General features: G+C 48.5%; 1 protein-coding gene and 1 long non-coding RNA gene across 2 annotated transcripts; one reads left to right on the forward strand and one right to left on the reverse strand.

The window, feature by feature from the left end:
- Positions 1-13,510: 13,510 nt before the first annotated feature.
- On the reverse strand, positions 13,511-16,670 carry LOC128830144 (uncharacterized). The gene is made up of 2 exons (XR_008443547.1): positions 16,584-16,670; positions 13,511-13,956 (listed from the first exon to the last, which is right to left on the reverse strand). It is a non-coding gene; the product is annotated as an uncharacterized LOC128830144 (long non-coding RNA).
- LIPT2 (lipoyl(octanoyl) transferase 2) lies at positions 16,309-19,640 on the forward strand. The gene is made up of 2 exons (XM_054015901.1): positions 16,309-16,780; positions 19,280-19,640. The coding sequence occupies exons 1-2, from the start codon at positions 16,327-16,329 to the stop codon at positions 19,510-19,512; spliced, it is 687 nt and encodes a 228-aa protein (XP_053871876.1). The 5' UTR covers positions 16,309-16,326; the 3' UTR covers positions 19,513-19,640.
- The last annotated feature ends 2,286 nt before the right edge of the window (positions 19,641-21,926 follow it).

A 21,926-nucleotide genomic window follows, 5' to 3' on the forward strand; every position in this document is an offset into this window, starting at 1 on the left:
TGACCTCTCAGTCCTTGTCCTCAATGAAAACCTGCACAACACCAAGACAAGCCTGGGAGCTTAAATTCATAACTCTGCTAGACACTTAAAATCATGATCTTAATAAGGACACTGGATTTATGGCTTATTAGAACAATTTGTAACCCACTAACCCCCTGTTTTTGTCCTATGCCTGCAGGGGTGTTAACGGGCCACTTCTCCTGGAATGGTCCCTTAGAATACGTGGTAGCTGCTATGCTAAACAATCTCTGACACTCTGAGGACCTTTCCCAGACCTGAAGAAGAGCTCTGTGGAGCTTGAGAGCTTGTCTCTCTCACCAGTGGAAGTTGGTCTATAAAAGATATTATCTCCCCCACCTTGTCGGTCTAAAAGGGGCAGAGACAGAAAGGAAGCATAGACGGTTTCTTCTGTCTCATGGCTCAAGACAGCCATGGCTCAGGCCAGTCTGAACCTGTATTAACCTTTGCTTTCTGTGCTAACCGAAGGCCTTGCAGATTCTGCAGGCCAGATGACTAATAAATTGTTACCTTGTCTTGAAAAGACTGCATAGTCTCACTGCAAATGGTTACTGAGAGCCTCCAGCAGGAGTCTGACTCAGTTGGATTCGTTGCAGGGACCCAGAGAGACAGGGATAACTGGCATCAAAAGGCCCAGGTTCGGAGTAATGGAGCCTGCGGGCCTGCCCTGGAGGAACTGTGGACTCTTGGGGTCTGGCACCCTAAGGAATCACTCCTAAGCAGGCTGGGACCTAGACGGAACCCTGTGAATCCATGACGTAAGGCAGTTAGGCACTCAACCCCCAGACTCGATGCTCCTTTGGAAGAAGATAGTAATTCCTTTGGAATTCTAATAATAATGATGCCCCTCTGCCAATTGATAGATGTCGGACTTTAGAGGTCTGCTTTCCATTGGAGAAGAAATCAGTGATGCAGATCCTGGGTGTACTCTTAGAGCAACTTGTCTGTTTACATGATATACCCCGGTCCTTGAACAGAGGCAGCCTACACAAACAACAGTCAGGCAATCCCTTCTTTTGGGAAACTCGGCCAAAGCACCAGCACCCACTTCCCAGGAACCAACTCTGTCCCGAACAGATTAAGGCAGAGAGCAAACTCTCCTACTGTCTGCAAGTAGCTCCCCCAAAATAAACCACATCACAAAACTAACACAACATAGCACGTCTTCAACAATAAATATTTGATAGAGACCATTGCTAAGCAGACCCTCAAGCAGTGATGGCCCATGGAAAACTAGAGTCCATTTAAATGTAAATGAGTATCATTTACGGGCTGGTAGCATGTGGGGGGAAAAATAAGATAGAACAACGGAAAGATCAACCTAGATGCTGTTAGTTCTCCCGCCCCCCTCCTTCAAAAAGGAGCAGATAGTCATTGTCCTTGGTGAGTTGCCCCCACGCTTCACTGATTATTTTGCATAACTCTAAAACAAGCAGAGCTTGAAAGGATTAAAAATGTCAGGAGAGGACTCATAAAGGAAGCCTGACCTGCGACCAGGCCATGTTCAGATGTGATGCCCTCTGCACAGGGGTGAATGTCACTCCATGAGAACTCAAAGAGGATGCGGATCTCTAGCATGAATGCGTCATTTTTTTACTTAGTGAGGCTGGGAAGGAAATTACAGAAGTTTGGCCGGACTTAAAAATAAACTCACATGACGCACATGACCCCACGGCATGCTGGAGAATGATTCTTCTTCCTGGTGGTCACAACAACTGCATTACTCAGCTGGCATCATGCTTGTTTTGCTGGTAATAAAATTGTATACATCCTCTTCCTACCCTGCCTTTCTCTTTCTCTTGTTCTTTTTTTTTTTTTTTACCATATTGGAGTTATTCTTGCATCAAGAAATGTTGCTCTTGGCTTGATGCAGGAGCTTGGTTTACGGAAGGAATCCTCGGATCTTAACGCGTTGCTCATCGTTTTTTTTAAGACCTCTTTTTTGTTTTTTCCTCCTTTAAATGTCCTGTTCTGGGCCTTGTGGATGATTTCCTGACCTTGGGAAACATGCCTGGTAGGTGCAAAGCTGCTTCTACACCTAACGCATTGTGCAGTGTTTTTCTTGGTTTTGCAAATGATTTTCAAGGCAGGAACGAACTTGTTTAAAGTCATTTTGCTGAACACTTCTTTTACAAAATGATCAGCAAAGAAGTACATGCAGGAACAGGGCCTGATTACACCAGTTTTGCATTGGGGTAGCTCCAGTGACTCCAGGGAAGTTACTTCTGATTTGCATCAGTGCAAATGAAAGAAGAATCAAGTCTCTAGTGGGGTTAAAAAAAAGGGGAGGGGGAATTCTTGAAGTGGATTTAGGACAAGGACCTGATCTTACAAGGTACTGAGCGCTCCACAATTAGCATTTCTAAGACACTTTTCATCCAAGGATCTCAAAGCACTTTACAAAAGAAGGCAGGTAGAATTATCCCCGCTTCACAGATGGGGAAACTGCAGCAGAAAAAGTTAAATGACTTGCTAAAGCCACACAATGAGTCAGTGGCAGACCCAAAACTAAATCTGCAGTTCCCAGCACATTGCAGGACTAGGTCCAAAATTTTCACAGCTCTAATCTATCCTGGCTTGTGCTTTGACAGGATGATTAGAAGTGATACAGTCCATGGAGTGAGGATCGCCAGACTGTGTGATCATCCTGAAACTAAGAAATTTACAACAGTGCCTCCAACAGGACCCCATTGCTTGCTTTGCTGCCCCATGGATAACAGTCTGCACGTCAGTCATGTTTGGATCACTGGCCCAGTCCACGCCCATAACTGTAATGCGCAAGTGGAAGTCCTCATGAAAGAGGAGCGCTGGGATCAATGACATGGACTTTACAATTTTCAGAGTCACACATTCAAGCATACAGCTTCATGTCTAACAACAGGCAGCTGTGCACATGAACTGCCAAGGGGGGGACATTCACCCTCACGCAGCGAGCCAGCACAAAGCTTATGCACCACGTCAACCTACTTCAAGGATAGGGTTGGGGACATTTCACCCTCTGTGAACACAGTAACCAGTTTGGTGCATGTCACTGCTTGAGCTCCAGTACTGCATCGGGATATACTCGTCAATGGCACTGACTCCATGGAGGCACAAGAGTCCTCTCACATGGATCTCAATATAGGATCGAGGCCTTACACAATGCAGTGACCGACACTTCAGACACATACTTAGATGAGAAATATGGATTAGATACCACTGCCTATCATGCCGATCAATATTGTCCCATTGTTCCCTTGTTCTCTCCCACCTGTCTGTATCCAGCTGGTTGTTTGTCTTATACTTAAATTTTCAGCTCCTTGGGGCAGGGACTGTCTTTGCGTTGTGGGTTTATACACCACTTAGCGCAATGGAGTCCCAATCCATGACTGGGGCTCCTTGGACCTACTGTAATACAAATGATAAATAAAATAATAAGAACGAATAATAATGGTAGAAAATAGATATGTAAATAACAGCTATATGGGTCCTGCACATGCACACAGTGTGTAGCTTTACTCGTGGAAGTCATCTCACTGATTATCATGACACTACTCATGTAAGTAAAGTTACTTACATGCACATTTACATGACCATGCCGGTAGTACCCAGCCCTTGCAAACCTTACTCATGCCAATAATCCTACGGACACCCTAATAAAAATGTAAGACGTGAGCTTCTGCATCATGATCAGTAGAGCAGTGTGGCCTAGTGGATGGAGCACTAGACAAGAGAGCAGAGTTCTAGTCCTGGCTCTACCCATGGGCTGCTGGGTGACTTTGGACAAGGCACTTCCCACCCCTTGCCTCCGTTTCCCATCTGAAAATGGGGATAATGACACACACCTCTTTTGTAAAGCGCTTTGAGATCTGCTGATGAAAATCCTAAGTATTATTAGTATGGGAGATGTGCTCTTTCCAGTTTTATTCCCAACAGTACAGAGTCTAAGCTTCAGATCAAATTGGCTCCATTTGCCAGTCAAACTGCCAACTCCCCTGAGATCTGAAAGGCAGAGAAAAAAGTCACCAAAACTTTGGGGCAGTTGCCCACAAAAGAGGAGTCTGTAAGGAACCCTCCTTAGTTGTGGGTAAGTCTTAATTCAGGGTGTTAGAGTTATGTAAGCACGTGCCTGAATAACGTGCCTCAAAGCCTTCTGTGCTTGTCTCTCTTGAGTCTGCAGTCATGGGAAAAATACATTGGAGATTTATAATCTGAGGACAGCTTGCAGCTTGGCTCGGAGAAGTCTGATTATATTGAGATATTCGAGTCAGGTGGCCAAGATACAAGTTACTTGCTGTGACAGAGAAAGGTTACCACTACTAGAGGGTAAAGTAAGGCCTGATCTATAGTCCATTGAGACTCCTATTGACAATGGTCCCTTGTGGCCTTAAACTCGATGCATCCATGACTTCAGTGGGCTTTGGATCAGGCCCACAATGATATCTGGCTGCTAGAGCTGATACACTGTGGTCAGACCAGACATTCTGCATCTAAAGCAGAGGTAAGTGAACACGTGCCTACTTTGAACTGCTCCCTATCTGAATTCCACTCAATGAGCCCTGAGTGAAAGGGAACAACTGAAATACTTACACAGGTGTCTGTCCTTAGAGGGAGACCACCAGCTCCAGACTTAACAGCCTCCACAGTGCAGAACATTTGCAGGGCATGAGAAGATGCTTGCACTTTTGAGATCTGATCTTGCAACTGGACTGCATTACAGTCAATGGGGGGAAACATAAGAATGGCCATACTGGGTCATTGGACCTATAGATTCATAGATTCTAGGACTGGAAGGGACCTCGAGAGGTCATCGAGTCCAGTCCCCTGCCCTCATGGCAGGACCAAATACTGTCTAGACCATCCCTGATAGACATTTATCTAACCTACTCTTAAATATCTCCAGAGATGGAGATTCCACAACCTCCTTAGGCAGTTTATTCCAGTGTTTAACCACCCTGACAGTTAGGAACTTTTTCCTAATGTCCAACCTAAACCTCCCTTGCTGCAGTTTAAGCCCATTGCTTCTTGTTCTATCCTTAGAGGCTAAAGTCTCTAGTCATCTAGCCCAGCATCCTGTCTTCTGACAATGGACGGTGCCAGATGCTTCATAGGGAGTGAACAAAACATGGCAATTTATTGAGTGATCTACTCCCTGTCATCCAGTCCCAGACTCTGGCAGTCAGAGGTTTAGGGACACACAGAGCATGAGGTTGCATCCCTGACCATCTTGGCTAATAGCCATTGATGGCCCTGTCCTCCATGAACTTATCTAATTCTTTTTTGAACCAGTTATACTTTGGGTCTTCACAACATCCCCTGGCAACAAGTTCCCCAACTGGGCTGTGCGCTGTGTCAAGAAGTACTTCCTTTTGTCTATTTTAAACCTGTTGCCTATTAATTTCATTGCGTGACCCCTAGTTCATGTGTTATGTGAAGGGGTAAATAACACTTCCCTATTCACTTTCTTCACAACATTCATGATTTTATAGGCCTCTATTATATCCCCCGAGTCGTCTCTTTTCTAAGATGAACAGGCCCAGTCTCCTCATGTGAAAACTGTTCCATAGTCCTAATCGTTTTTGTTTTCCTTCTCTGTACCTTTTCCAATTCTAATATATTTTTTTTTGAGAAGTGGCAACCAGAACCGCATGCAGTATTCAAGGTGTGGGCATACCAGGGATTTATATAGTCACATTATGATATTTTCTGTCTTATTATCTATCCCTTTCCTAATGGTTCCTAACATTGTTTGCTTTTTTGACTGCCGCTGCACACTGAGTGGATATTTTCAGAGAACTCTCCACAATGACTCCAAGATCTCTTTCTTGAGTGATAACAGCTAATTTAGACCCCATCGTTTTGTACATATAGTTGGATTATGTTTTCCAATGTGCATTACTTTGGAAGCATCAGGATCTGAGATAGTAAGTGCAGAGAAATATGGGGGATATATTTATTCTCTTTATAAAGCACTATCCCCACTTACGGTGCTATATAAAAATATTAAGTAATAATAACAAACCCCCAGCCCAAAGACCGGAATAGACCTCGTTAATTACATTGGGAAAAGGCATTTTTAAAAGATATGCTACATGTCATCAGTGCAAATGTCTGTGGGAAGGGGAGGCTCAGGGAACTGGTAATGAGATACAGAGCCTTTCACCTGCAGGTGTTAGATCTGAACCTCACTCTGGTCTGTAATGTGGCATATGGTAAATTAGTTTGGTGGGTCTCACTCTAGTTCCATGCAGACAGGTGCACCTATCACAAAAACACCACCACAGTTAGCATTAATCAGTACCCTGGATGGCTTTTGGATATGGAAAGTGAATTCCCCTCTGACTCCACAGCAGGTGACTCTTGGTCCTTGTTGAGACACATTGACAGGGCTGTGGGCAGGGGTGGGGTGGCTTGCTCTTTGAAGTTTATCCACTATTTGGCGAAAAAAGAGATGACTTCAGTCTCCAAGGCAGTGAACCTCATGCCCGCACGGAATGAAACTCATAAAAAGCCTGATCCTGCTGTGAGATGCTGAATGTCCTCAGATCCCATTGACTTGAATGTGATTTAAGGCAGCTCGGCAGCTTGCTGGATTGGGCCCTAATGGAATCAAAAGTCTGCTGTGGTGGTGATGGCAGCAAAGAAAAATAAGGAAATTCACTCCACAGGCTGACCTCCAATCCCCAGCCACAGCAGGGAATTTCCTTAACTACTTCCTTAATACACCCTGCTGTGCGTGTGGACTGGAGGTCAGCCTTAACTGTGGATATCCTTGTGTTTCTTTGCTTCCGTCACAGCCTCAGGAATGTATTTTTGGGTCAATGAATATGCTGTACCAGGGGAGCCATAATGGTTTTGGCTCTAATCACAACTCACCAGGATCCTTAAGATGTTCTATGCTTTCAGTCCGGATGGTTATTTCTAATTGCCGTAGGTAGTTAAATATTTGCTAAGCACTAATCCACAAAGGCATTTAACCTTTGTGGAGCTGGGCCTAAATCTATAGAGAAAAATATGAATTTTCAAAGCAGTGTTTGGAACTAGCTGTCAGCATCTTCAGTATCTCCATGAATGGAGATGGGGTCCTTCACAGAGAAGTGCCATTCTGCTGGGATTTCACAGGCCATCACACTGTAACCAGTTCCTGAGTTTGGAGACAGGAAGTGCACCACAGTGCATGAAATCATGAGAGAAGCTGGACACGGTCACAGTTGTAAGGTGTGTTAAAGGAATCTCACAGTCCAAGGTTATTAATACAAAACCTTTCATGCTTCCAACATGCTAGGAAAAAAAGATGAAGATGCTCTGGTTGGGGAAATAAACGTCGACTGTAACTCGTTCAGGCAAGGATCCTTTTCCTGTTCTGTGTTTGTACAGCACCTAGCACAATGGGGCCCAGTCCAGGTCTGGGGCTACTGCAATACAAACAATAAAAACAGAAATAAAGAGACGGATGAAGCAATTGGAATCTCTGCCAGGCTTGGAATGTGGCACAAAGGGGGCCCTTTGAGTGCAGGGAGTCAAGAAGTCACAACACTTCTCAGATGTGATGTTCTTAAAAGGAGATTTGGATTCTTCTTAAGAGGCTCAGTTTAGGTCTGTCATTGACCTCAATGGCGCCAGGATTTCACCCTTTGAGTCTCATTTAGTAGCTGTATAAAATGAGGAGGATACCTGCTTTACAAAGCTGGCCTATATTAATGTTTGTTCTCATTGCTGTGACCCTTGTCCTCCCTCTCCTGCTCCTTCCTATTTGTTATACCTTCCTACTTCGTTATATACTCTGTGGATCCATGTCTTGAATTTGATGGCAAGCTCCTCAGGGCAAGGACTTCTACTTCCGGTAAAGTGCCTAGCACAATGGGATGCCGCTATTTTAATAAAAAACAATTACAGAGGTTTCAAGAGGCACGGTTGTTTGTAAAGTGCGTTGTGCTACTCAGATGAAGGCACTATGGCCAGGATTCTCAAACTGGGGGTCGGGACCCCTAAAGGGGTCACAAGATTATTACCTGGGGGGTAGTGAGCTGTCAGCCTCCAACCCAAGCCCCGCCTTGCCTCCAGCATTTATAATGGTGTTAAGTATATAAAAACATGTTTTTAATTTATATGGGGGGTCGCACTTAGAGGCTTGCTATGTGAAAGGGGTCACCAGTACAAAAGTTTGAGAATCACTGCACTACGGTAATAACATTGTGTGCTTCTGTTGTGGCAGACTGACAAGATCCTGTAATATCCTGAACAAACTTTATGGAATTAAGCTAAACTTTACTGAATTAAACTAAACCTTACTGGATTAGGGTAAATACCTTTGTACATTGTATTAAAAATGCAATTGTGTATATGTTATTGTGGCATTGTATGTATCTTCTCTAGTAGCAGGAGGATATTAATGAACTTCCTTCTTACCAACCCTTTGAAGCCACCCCCCTGCAGAGATATGCCTATCCCAGTTCAAACTGGATTCTCCAGGGACCAAGAGACAAGGAGAAATCTTTTGGATAAATGACCTGGGTTTAAATGGACTCAGGGCCTTCTTCCTGATCCAGCAAACAGATGTGACCTTTGTTCCACAGAGGGTCCCAATCCTCAGTGTAGGGTTGGAAGGATAGGGCCTGCCAGAATGCATGTTAGCATGTGTATAGGTTGAGGTTCTGTTCTCGTTTTTAATGTTTTCACTGTCGTGCTTTTTACCTTATATCTGCAACAACTCTCTGTTATCAGTATCTGAAGACAAAACAAGCAAGTCTATTTAGTCTCTGCAGTGAAGGCAGAGAACTGTGCAGCAGAGCCATACCCTGCTCAGATGGGACTGAGACACAGGCAACAGCTGGGGAAGCCGAGAGTGAGTGCCCTTGCTGGACCTCAGGGGAGGGGGAGAAATACAGGTGCAGTTACCCTGAATGGTGAGTCATGTTCTGGAAAAATGCAACATTGTACGCACGCTTTACAAAAATTGTTATGCCCCTATATCTGGAGAAACATTGAGCCATCTCTTGCTGTGTTCCATGCAAATTCTCCATATCCTCTCGGCTTCAAAAGCCGGATATTGACAGTAAATATTGTAAGTATACGACCAAGCTAATTCTTGGCTTCTTATTTACAAAGGATCCCAGACCTATTACATACCATTTTCCTGATCTTACGCATGCACCACCACAGCAAGCCAAAAAGGAAGAGCATTTGGCTTTGATGTCCAGCAAAAATTTGATGATTAATCACAAAAAAGGAAATAACTTGATATACAGACAGACAGACAGAGACACAAAATCTTGGCACAATATGCAAATCTCTTCTGCTAAGGGCAGACACAGCAAGCCAGATTCTGACCTCAGGCCTGGTCTACACTAGAAAATTAATTTAGTTTAACTACATTGGTCTGGGGCGTGAAAAATCCATGACCTTGAGCAGCGTTGTTAAGCTACACACCATGTAGACAGTGCTACGTTGATGGAAGAATTCTTCTGTTGATCTATCTTCCGCCTCTGGGGGAGGTGGATTACCTACACTGACGGAAGAGTTTTTCCCATTTACGTAGCTAGCATCTACAGTGAAGCGCTATAGCCTCAGTTGCAGTAGTGTAAATCCAGAGTAACTCCACTGAAGTCAATTAGTGAGATCAGGAATTGGTGATAAAGAGAGCAGTGCTGAACTAAACTGGATCCTGAACTGAATGGAGGCAAGCCAGTGCAGTTGTTTAACGAAACTGGCTAAATGTGGTCGAGCGTGACCTGGCACAGTACGACTGTGTTTATTTGACGGTGCTTTTTCCCAGGCTACACTAATCTTATAGACCTTTATTACCTTTACTCCTTTTCAACAAAGGAGTAGGTAAACAGAAGAAAGTGCCTCTTATCATTCACTTCTGCCTTTCTTGCAATTTCTCCAGTACAACAGTAACCACACTGTAGTACTTGCAAAAAGGTTGTTGGCTGAGGTGAGAGCTAATTTGTTTAGAATTACTAAGAGTAGATATCCAGAAAATAAGATTTGTGCTAATGCAGTTGATAGCTCTATAAACACTAAATGCATGAATTGTAACTTTTATATGATTCATCTAATCGATAACTTGAAACAACAGCTTTACAAGAGCTCACTGGGTACAGTTTATTTTGTTTTTAATGATTGACTCATTTAGCTGTTCGGTGAAATTTGAATATTTTATAGAATAGTACTTAAAAGCTAAGATTGGATCATTGGGTTATTCTCTAAAGGCCCGACATGGTTAATTTCAACCCACTCAGGATCTTAGTCCTGATTTTTAAAACAAACTATAATTAAAACTATTTACTCTTATTGGAAAGAGGCAAATATAATGCCCATCTTTAAAAAAGGGAAGAAGGAGAACCCGGGGGACTACAGACCGGTCAAGGAAACCATTTTGAAGCCCTTGGAGGAGAGGAAGGTGATCAGGAACAGTCACCATGGATTCACCAAGGGCAAGTCATGCCTGACCAACCTGATTGCCTTCTATGATGAGATAACTGGCTCTGTGGATATAGGGAAAGCGGTGGACGTGATATATCTTGACTTTAGTAAAGCTTTTGGTACGGTCTCCCACAGTATTCTTGCCAGCAAGTTAAAAAAGTATGAATTGGATGAATGGACTATAAGGTAGATAGAAAGCTGGCTACATTGTCAGGCTCAATGGGTAGTGATCAACGGCTCGATATCTAGTTGGCAGCCGGTATCAAGCGGAGTGCCCCAAGGGTCGTACCTGGGGCCGGTTTTGTTCAATGATCTGGATGATGGGATGAATTGCACCCTCAGGAAGTTCATAGATGACACTAAGCTGGGGGGAGAGGTAGATACGCTGGAGGATAGGGATAGGGTCCAGAGTGACCTAGACAAATTGGAGGATTGGGCCAAAAGAAATCTGATGAGGTTCAACAAGGACAAGTGCAGAGTCCTGCACTTAGGACAGAAGAATCCCATGCACTGCTTCAGGCTGGGACCGACTGGCTAAGCAGCAGTTCTGCAGAAAAGACCTGGGGATTACAGTGGACGAGAAGCTGGATATGAGTCAGCAGTGTGCCCTTGTTGCCAAGAAGGCTAATGGCATATTGGGCTGCATTAGTAGGAGCATTGCCAGCAGATCAAGGGAAGTGATTATTCCCCTCTATTCGGCACTGGTGAGGCCACATCTGGAGTACTGCGTCCAGTTTTGGGCCCCCCACTACAGAAAGGATGTGGACAAATTGGAGAGAGTCCAGCGGAGGGCAACGAAAATGATCAGGGGGGCTGAGGCACATGACTTACGAGGAAGAGAACTGGGCTTGTTTAGTCTGCAGAAGAGAAGAGTGAGGGGGGATTTGATAGCCTTCAACTACCTGAAGGGGGGTTACAAGGAGGATGGAGTTGCAGTGGGGGAGGTCTAGGTTGGATATTAGGAAACATTATTTCACTAGGAGGGTGGTGAAGCACTGGAATGGGTTACCTAGGGCAGTGGTGGAATCTCCATCCTTAGAGGTTTTTAAGGCCTGTCTTGACAAAACCCTGGCTGGGATGATTTAGTTGGTGTTGGTCCTGCTTTGAGCAAGGGGTTTGGACTAGATGACCTCCTGAGGTCTCTTCCAATCCTAATCTTCTATGATTCACAATAATCATTTGTAAGTTTAACTACAATATCATTCTAGACTTGATTTTGTTATTAAAATTCTTTAGTTCCATTTTGTACAAATGGGTTTGTTATTATAAGGCTGCTCACGAGTGCTGGGGAGTTTTGCTCTGGTTTTATTATGGTAGGGTTACTCATCACAGGTTGGTATGTTCCTGGAGCCTGCTTGTGAATGCTGGGTAAGGGGAACACTGGAGTGTTGCTGTAGAGTTGTTGCTGTGAGATGAGCTGCTTGCAGTTTTGTTTTTGTTTAAGAAAAAACTCAAACAATATATTTTGCTGCCTTCTAAAAAAAAAAACAAAACATTAACTAAGCGATACTAAATGTCACATGGGGAATATCCCTTCTCAGGCTGGGAAGCTCCTTTCCTTACTTCTGCCTGAAATGAAACCTACATTTCACGGGGCTTACAATTGCACAAGTCACAGGCACTGTGCCAACAGCAGTCTGTGCTGCTAGCCCAGTGATAACCTGACACATGTGCCATGCACCCACTAGTTGTGCCTGCTGGAATTGCTCTTAGGATTTGCTGGCCATTCTCTGTACTGTTCTAATGTGCAATGGAGCACAGAACAGGGGCTGTGCACTGTATAAGAATCTCCAGGGCAGCTCGCTCCCAGTAGGAGTTGTGGAACTTCATGAGTTTTAAGACAGAGCTGGACAAATTTATGAGTGCAACTGTCTGACAGGGTTGCTTCTGATGGTAAGGGGCAGGGCTCACTTCCAGTTTATGTTTCCTTCATCAGGGTTTCAGCCAGCCACCTGGAGGGATCAAAAAGGGATTATTTTTCTCCCCCGCCCAATGTATTCTGTTTTGGGTTTTTTTTATTGTTTAGTTTATTTGTTTTTGTCTCCTTCCTCTGAAGCACCAGAGATGGCCTGGGCTGGAAATGGACACTGGATAAGGAGGGCCAGGGCTCTGAGGTGGGCGGCACCAAGCACGCTCTCTCAGGTGCTATTCTTGCTCACATGCTCAGGGACTGATTGCCATACGTGGGATAGGGAAGGAATTTTTCCACAGGTCAGTCTGGCAGTGACCTTGCGGGGTTTTCACCTTCCTCTGCAGCGTGGAATGAGGGTCACTTGCCAAAGTTATATCTGGGTCTATCTCACTTAATCACGTCCCTGCCATTGCAGGGGCCTCAGGCACCGATGCATCTTGGTCCCTTGTATTGTCTCCCTGTGGCACATAACAGTCTAGTCTCCAGTGGGCTGGAATACTTCGGTCTCATTTGGGTTGTTGGGTTAGTATACGCGTGCTGGGTGGTGTTGGTGGCCTGTGATATACAGGGGGGGTCACACTAGATGATCTGATGGTCCCTTCTGGCCTTAATCTCTATGACTCTAACTCACCAGAGTCAGTTAAAAGGACATTACATTTAAACCACTGGAAAGCATCAATTCCACTTAAATTAAATAATAAGAGAGGTGATGCAATGGTGGGGAAAGCAAAGCTTCATCTGTTGATGGGTCACACACTTGGCATATAGGCATGGGGCTAAGAGCACAGAATAACCCACTACATTTTACCTAACTTCACCCCAGCCCACCTCCTGCTTCACCCCCAGACTCCCACCCCTGCCCTCCTTATGCATCAGATCCCTATTCTATGCAAAATCAACCTGTCACAGACTTACAGATCGTGCCCACTCTTGGCCCCGTGCGGACCCTGGGAGGAACCCCCTTCAGTGTGACAGCCCTTCTCGGGGGTCCACTCTCTCCCGGGGGTTAAGCCCCTCTACCTCCTGGAGCCGCACCTCTCGGAGCCTTAGCACACCTGTTTCTCGCCGTGGGCTCCCTCAGGGAGTCCACTCGCTCTGGACCCCCAGGGCCTCCACTCCCCAAAGGGAATAATGTAACCCTGTTCTCTAGACTGGAGTGACACTCAGCCAGGGTAAAACAGGAAGGTTTACTGAACGTTTGAACATAGCACAGGAAACTCTCAGGGCCCTCGAGCCTGGCTTCCCTCAGCACAGCACATCCAAGTCTCCCCTTCTTCCAGGTGGGCTCTGCCTGCTCTCCCTCTCCAGCCCAGAGCCCTCCTGCTTCCCAGCTGGGCATCTGATATCACCATCCTCAAGCCCTGCCTCTGTCCATTGTCTTCTCTCCAGGTAAACAGGGTCGGCTGGGCCTCCTCTCCTCTCTTCCGTCCTCTGGCCCCCTCTGGCTGAAACCGGCTTGTTAGGTTACCGGGGGTCCTCTCTTTACAGCCCATTGTCCTCCCACTGGCCAGAACTGGCTGCGACTCCTGAGCTGGGCCTCTGGGTCACCAGGTCGCCAGTCGCTGGGGTATCCATTCTCCAGGCCATTGGCTGGTGTCCCAAGTTCCCTAGCTGGTCCTCTGTAACAACAAACTCCCTCTCCCATCACCTCGTTAAACCAGTAACACCCAGGGAAACTGAATCCCGCCCCCTCTGCATGCAAACCATTGGAAAAACAAGAAAAAAACAAGACAATTCCCCCACTTCATCACACAACCCCACCGTTGATTCCCCATCCCACCCTATCCCCAGCTTCACCTAACCTCTACTCTCACCCTACCCTACCTCTGTTCCCCAACCCCACACCCACCTGACCCAACTCACAGCCCATCCCAGCCTAACCTTAGCTCCATCTCTGACCCTTTCCTCACCCTGCCCCCGACTCCACCTCAGCGCCATCTCTGAATACTACCCCACCCTATCTTCTCCTGCTTCTGACCCCACCTCCAGATCCACCTGACCCTACCCCACCCTGCCTTCCACTACCCCACCTCTGACCCCATCCCACCCTGCCTTCCCCCGCCTCCACCTCAGTGCCATCTCTGACCCCTACCTCACCCTGCCTTTCCCCCGCCTCCACCCCAGTGCCATCTCTGACCCCTACCCCACCCTACCTTCCCCTACCCTACCTCTGACCCCTACCTCACCCTGCCTTCCTCCGCCTCTGAGCCCTACCCCACACTGCCTCCCCTACCCCACCTCTGAGCCCTACCTCACCCTGCCTTCCTCTGCCTCTGACCCCTACCCCACCCTGCCTTCCCCCACCTCCACCTCAGTGCCATCTCTGACCCCTACCTCACCCTGCCTTCCCCCCGCCTCCACCCCAGTGCCATCTCTGACCCCTACCCCACCCTACCTTCCCCTACCCTACCTCTGACCCCTACCTCACCCTGCCTTCCCCCGCCTCTGAGCCCTACCCCACCCTACCTCCCCTACCCCACCTCTGAGCCCTACCTCACCCTGCCTTCCTCTGCCTCTGACCCCTACCCCACCCTGCCTTCCCCCACCTCCACCTCAGTGCCATCTCTGACCCCTACCTCACCCTGCCTTCCCCCCGCCTCCACCCCAGTGCCATCTCTGACCCCTACCCCACCCTACCTTCCCCTACCCTACCTCTGATCCCTACCTCACCCTGCCTTCCTCCGCCTCTGAGCCCTACCCCACACTGCCTCCCCTACCCCACCTCTGAGCCCTACCTCACCCTGCCTTCCTCTGCCTCTGACCCCTACCCCACCCTGCCTTCCCCCACCTCCACCTCAGTGCCATCTCTGACCCCTACCTCACCCTGCCTTCCCCCCGCCTCCACCCCAGTGCCATCTCTGACCCCTACCCCACCCTACCTTCCCCTACCCTACCTCTGATCCCTACCTCACCCTGCCTTCCTCCGCCTCTGAGCCCTACCCCACACTGCCTCCCCTACCCCACCTCTGAGCCCTACCTCACCCTGCCTTCCTCTGCCTCTGACCCCTACCCCACCCTGCCTTCCCCCACCTCCACCTCAGTGCCATCTCTGACCCCTACCTCACCCTGCCTTCCCCCCGCCTCCACCCCAGTGCCATCTCTGACCCCTACCCCACCCTACCTTCCCCTACCCTACCTCTGACCCCTACCTCACCCTGCCTTCCCCCGCCTCTGAGCCCTACCCCACCCTGCCTCCCCTACCCCACCTCTGAGCCCTACCTCACCCTGCCTTCCTCTGCCTCTGACCCCTACCCCACCCTGCCTTCCCCCACCTCCACCTCAGTGCCATCTCTGACCCCTACCTCACCCTGCCTTCCCCCCGCCTCCACCCCAGTGCCATCTCTGACCCCTACCCCACCCTACCTTCCCCTACCCTACCTCTGATCCCTACCTCACCCTGCCTTCCTCCGCCTCTGAGCCCTACCCCACACTGCCTCCCCTACCCCACCTCTGAGCCCTACCTCACCCTGCCTTCCTCTGCCTCTGACCCCTACCCCACCCTGCCTTCCCCCACCTCCACCTCAGTGCCATCTCTGACCCCTACCTCACCCTGCCTTCCCCCCGCCTCCACCCCAGTGCCATCTCTGACCCCTACCCCACCCTACCTTCCCCTACCCTACCTCTGATCCCTACCTCACCCTGCCTTCCTCCGCCTCTGAGCCCTACCCCACACTGCCTCCCCTACCCCACCTCTGAGCCCTACCTCACCCTGCCTTCCTCTGCCTCTGACCCCTACCCCACCCTGCCTTCCCCCACCTCCACCTCAGTGCCATCTCTGACCCCTACCTCACCCTGCCTTCCCCCCGCCTCCACCCCAGTGCCATCTCTGACCCCTACCCCACCCTGCCTCCCCTACCCCACCTCTGACCCCTACCTCACCCTGCCTTCCTCTGCCTCTGACCCCTACCCCACCCTGCCCTACCCCACTCCCAGCCCCGCCTCGAGTCGCCCCCCCCCGCGCTCCCCCAGCCAGGCATTGCGGCGGGGCGATGCGGGCCCGGCCGGCGGTGCGGCTGCTGCGGCTGGGCCGGCTGCCCTACGCGGAGTCGCTGGCGGCGCAGGAGCGCTGCGTGGGGCGGCAGCGGGCGGCGGGCCCGGGCGGGGCGGGCTGGCTGCTGCTCTCCGAGCCGGCGGGGCCCGTGTACACGCGCGGGCTGCGGGGCGGCCCCGACCCGGCGGGCGAGGAGCGGCGGCTGCGGGCGCTGGGCGCCGAGTTCCGGCGGGCGGCGCGCGGGGGGCTGCTCACCTTCCACGGCCCGGGCCAGCTGCTGGCCTACCCGGTGCTGGACCTGCGGCGCCTCGGCCTCTCGCTGCGCGCCTACGTGGGGGCGCTGGAGGCCGCGGCGCTGGGCCTCTGCCGCCGCCTGGGCCTGCCCGCCGCGCGCGCCCTGCCGCCGCCCTACACCGGCGTGTGGCTGCGGGGCCGCAAGCTCTGCGCCGTGGGTGAGCGCCGGGATCCGGGGGGAGGCGGGGGGCTGGGAGAAGTGCGGGGGGCACGGGGTCCCTGGGGGGGAGGCAGGAAGAGGAGTGGGGGTAAAAGGGGGGCAGGAGAGAGGTGGGGATGTGGGGGGCTCCGGGTCCCTGGGGAGGAGGCAGGAAGAGGGTGGGGAGCAGGAGAGAGGTGGGGGTTGGGGTATGTTGGGGGCTCCGGGTCCCTGGGGAGGAGGCAGGAAGAGGGGTGCAGGGGAAATGGGGGGCAGGAGAGAGGTGTTGGTTGGGGGATGTAGTTGGCTCCGGGTCCCTGGGGAGGAGGCAGGAAGAGGAGTGGGGGTAAAATGGGGGTCAGGAGAGAGGTGGGCATGTGGGGGGCTCCGGGTCCCTGGGGAGGAGGCAGGAAGAGGAGTGGGGGTAAAATGGGGGTCAGGAGAGAGGTGGGCATGTGGGGGGCTCCGGGTCCCTGGGGAGGAGGCAGGAAGAGGGGTGCAGGGGAAATGGGGGTAGCAGTCGGGGGATGTGGGGGCTCAGGGGGTCCCTGAGGAGAAGGCAGGAGGGGTGAGGAGGTCATGGGGGGCAGCAGAGAGGTAGAGGATCAGGGGACAAGTGGAGACTTGGGGAGCTCCTGGGAAGTTGGCAGGAGATGGGGCTGAGCGGCCTTGAGTGAGTTAAGAGTAGTTTCAGGTTTTGCACCCGCCCAAGTGCCCCACCCGTGTTCGTGGTTTTATGATCACAAGCCCTGATGCTGCAATGAACCGCGCAGACTCCAGTGGGGCTCAGCACGGATGCAGGGATCCACCCATGGGGTTTTCAGTGCAGGATCAAGGCCATGGTTTTCTGCTTCGCCTGGTCTGCTCTAATGAGTCTTACTGGCATTGCAGTGTTGGTTTGGGGTGTGATTTTTACTAACATAGGTATGCCAGTAAAGCGGTAGTGTGGACACAGTTATAACGGTGTTTATACTGGTATCGTTTATCCCGGTCAGGGAAATCCAATAAGCACTTTTATACCAATATAAATATGTCCACACTAGAGGTTTTTGACAGTATAGCTCCTAGCGTAGACCTGGTCTACCCTTAAAATTTTTGCCAGTGTAGCTATGTTATCAAGCGTGGAAAAAATCACACCCCATAACTGACCTGATGGTGGTGGCAAAAGCACAAGTGTAGATGCAGTTATACAAGCAAAACCATGCTTTTGCTGATATCGTTTATTTCATTTAGGGAACTGATATAAATTATTCCAGCAAATGCACTCTTCCTGGTATAAACGGCACCTCCACTAAGATGGTTTGCTGGTATAGTTACACTGGCAGATCCTTTTCTAGCAGAGACAAGGCCGTAGCGTAGCCTTTATTAAACTGCTTCTCCTTTCATGTGCTGCTGTGAAAGATCCATGGAAAATAGCAGGTAGAGTGACCTGATTATACATGGAGTGTGGCCAAAGGCAGTCCACATACTGAAATAATAGAGATCCCCCCGCACGCTAATCTCAATTCTAATAATCTTAGAGGTTACTTGTAAATCACTAGGAACTACATTTTTATGCCTCAGTCCTGGAAAGATTTATGCATGTGTGTACCATTACTCATGTGTGTAATCTCATTGGATTACTCCTCTGACTAAAATTGTGCACATGTGTAAATCTTTCAGGACGTGGGCCTTAATAATTCCTGGAAATTTTCTGCTACTGTAAAGCTCTATGATTCTCTAAAAACAATGGTCACAGTACAGTAGTGTAGAATCCCAGCTCTCCTGTTGTGCAGTGCAAAGCAGGAAAATCAGGGATCTACTATGTATGACTGTGAACATGCACATCATGCTGTCCTTTGTCCTCATTCGCAACCAGAGCCAATCCTGCATAGGCAGGATTTGCCCAGTTAACAAGCAGATATTTACGAGAATTTCACTTCCTCATGAGGGACTGCACACCATGCCTGCATGTCTCTGCAATAACAATGAACCCAGTGCCCTGGGCTAGATTTGTATTATAATAGAGCCTGGGAACCCCAGTCACAAATACAGTGCAGACAGGCAGGTCTCTGTCCCCAAAGAACTTACAGTTGACGTGTAAGATGAGATAACAGATGGTGGGGGAGTACAAGGAAACATTGAGACCGTATTGGTGAACGTGATAAGCTATGGTCTCAGTGCCCTCGCTGCTGATAAGCACTACAGCATTGGTGCCGCATCAGCTGGACAACTTATGTGGTAAGGTGGATAGGAGTCTTAGTGTGAAGGGGATATTTAACCATTGGTACAACTTGCCAAGGGCTGTAGCGGATTGTCCATCACTGGTAATTTTTCAATCAGGATTGGATGTTTTTCTGAAAGATCTGATCTACGGGTTATTTGGGGGAAGTTCTGTAGCTTGTGTTATACAGGTCAGGCTAGATGATCACAATGGTCCCTTCTGGCCTTGGAATCTGACATTTAAGATGACTTTGGGGGAGGGGTGGTGTGTGGTACATAGCACTGAACGAGTTGACATGTATGTTTTGCTTTTCAGGTGTCCATTGTGGAAGGCATATAACCTCTCATGGGCTGGCGCTGAACTGCTGCACAGATCTTACGTGGTTTGATCACATTGTTCCTTGTGGACTCGAAGGGACGGGTGTCACCTCCCTGAGCGAAGAACTCCAGAGACATGTCACAGTTGATGAAATCACTGAGCCTTTTCTGGATGCTTTTGAAGAAGTGTTTCAGTGCTCCCTAACTTCCCATGAGGAATCTGTCGGATAAAGGGCTCCGAGTGCCTCACTTACCTGTGGAAATGTGACTCTTTCTTTGGTGCTTTCATGGTGTTACTAGAAATCCAGCTTGCTTGTTCCATCTTCCTATCAGCAATTAAATCCGTGTAACAAACTGTACTCCTCGCATTTGAAACATATTTCTTGCTTTTGTAAAAATGAGCTGCTGTGTCTTTAAGTATACATGGGTCTTTAAAAAAAACAACGAGGAGTACTTGTGGCACCTTAGAGACTAACAAATTTATTTGGGCATGAGCTTTCATGGGCTAAAACCCACTTCATCAGATGTAGGGAGTGGAAAATACAGTAGGCAGGTATATATACACGGTACATGAAAAGATGGGAGCTGCCTTACCAAGTGGGGAGTCAGTGCTAACAAGACAATTCAGTTAAAGTGGAAGTGGGCTATTCTCAACAGTAGGATACCAAGGGAGGAAAAATCACTTTCGTAGTGGTAACGAGGCCAATGTAATTAGGGTGGCCCTTTTCAAACAGTTGACAAGAAGGTGTGAGTAACAGTAGGGGGAAATTAGTTTTTGTAGTGACCCATCCACTCCCAGTCTTTATTCAGGCCTAATTTGATGGTGTCCAGTTTGCAAATTAATTCCAGTTCTGCAGTTTTTCATTGGAGTCTGTTTTTGAAGTTTTTTTGTTGAAGAATTGCCACTTTTACGTCTGTTATTGAGTGTCCAGGGAGACTGAAGTGCTCTCCTACTGGTTTTTGAATGTTATAATTCTTGACATCTGATTTGTGTCCATTTATTCTTTTGTGTAGAGACTCTGCGGTTTGGCCAATGTACATGGCAGAGGGGCATTGCTGGCACATGATGGCATATATCACATTGGTAGATGTGCAGGTGAACGAGCCCCTGATGGTGTGGCTGATGTGGTTAGGTCCTATGATGGTGTCCCTTGAATAGATATGTGGACAAAGTTGGCAACAGAGTTTGTTGCAGGGATAGGTTCCTGGGTTCGTGTTTTTTGTTGTGTGGTGTGTAGTTGCTGGTGAGTATTTCCTTCAGGTTGGGGGGCTGTCTGTAAGCAAGGACTGGATTGTCTCCCAAGGTCTGTGAGAGTGAGGGATCATCCTTCAGGATAGGTTGCAGATCCTTGTTGATGCGCTGGAGAGGTTTTAGTTGGGGGCTGAAGGTGACGGCTAGTGGCGTTCTGTTACTTTCTTTGTTGGGCCTGTCCTGTAGTAGGTGACTTCTGGGTACCCTTCTGGCTCTGTCAATCTGTTTCTTCACTTCAGCAGGTAGGTGTTGTAGTTTTAAGAATGCTTGATAGAGTTTCTGTAGGTGTTTGTCCCTCTGTCTGAGGGATTGGCGCAAATGCGGTTGTATCTTAGAGCTTGGCTGTAGACAACGGATCATGTAATGTGGTCTGGATGAAAGCTGGAGGCATGTAGGTAAGTATAGCGGTCAGGAGGTTTCCGGTATTGGGTGGTGTTTATGTGACTATCGCTTATTTGCACTGTAGTGTCCAGGAAGTGGATCTCTTGTGTGGACTGGTCAGGCTGAGGTTGATGGTGTGATGGAAATTGTTGAAATCCTGGTGGAATTCCTCAAGGGCTTCTTTTCCATGGGTCCAGATGATGAAGATGTCATCCATGTAGTGCAAGTAGAGTAGGGGCGTTAGGGGACGAGAGCGGAGGAAGCGTTGTTCTAAGTCAGCCATAAAAATGTTGGCATACCACTTTAATTGAATTGTCTCGTTAGCACTGACCCCCCACTTGGTAAGGCAACTCCCATCTTTTCATGTACTGTGTATATATACTTGCCTAATGTATTTTCCACTCCATGCATCTGATGAAGTGGGTTTTAGACCACGAAAGCTCATGCCCAAATAAATTTAGTCTCTAAGGTGTCACAAGGACTCCTCGTTGTTTTTGCTGATACAAACTAACACGGCTACCACTCTGAAATGTGTCTTTAAGTATACATTGCATTCTGACACTGATCTTGGTCACCTCAATCTCTCTTTGTCTTAATGACCAAATGATATACAAAACAGGACAAAAAAAACGAAAAGAGGTTTAATTTTCCTTTACACTAAACCCCCTTTACACCATTTTGGTGGTGTTACAGTGCTTTGAAGTGGGTGCAGGTGTAATTTACTTCTACTTAAAGTCCCCAATATACTGCCAGAGCAGTGTGAAGGGGTCATAGCATAAATGGGGATAAAGCCCAGGAATTTCATTGACAAACTAGATGCTGCGTCTGAGCTGAGCTTCCCCGGAGAAGTAAGTTTGAAATTAAAACAGGAAGGGCCGTGTGATTCATGTCTAGTTTGTGATTCATGCTAACAGCCAGATCCATTTCTGCAGTACTCCTGCCTAGGCGGTTATTTCCCACTATGTATTTGTGCAACTGATTATTCCTTCCTAAGTGTAGTACTTTGCATTTG

This window comes from Malaclemys terrapin, chromosome 1, assembly GCF_027887155.1.
Source record: "Malaclemys terrapin pileata isolate rMalTer1 chromosome 1, rMalTer1.hap1, whole genome shotgun sequence".
Taxonomy (NCBI): domain Eukaryota; kingdom Metazoa; phylum Chordata; order Testudines; family Emydidae; genus Malaclemys; species Malaclemys terrapin.

Coding starts and splice junctions, on each gene's coding strand:
- LIPT2 (XM_054015901.1), top strand. CDS start 16,327: ATGCGGGCCCGGCCGGCGGTGCGGCTGCTGCGGCTGGGCCGGCTGCCC. Junction 16,781..19,279: donor CCGCAAGCTCTGCGCCGTGG/GTGAGCGCCGGG, acceptor TTTGCTTTTCAG/GTGTCCATTGTGGAAGGCAT.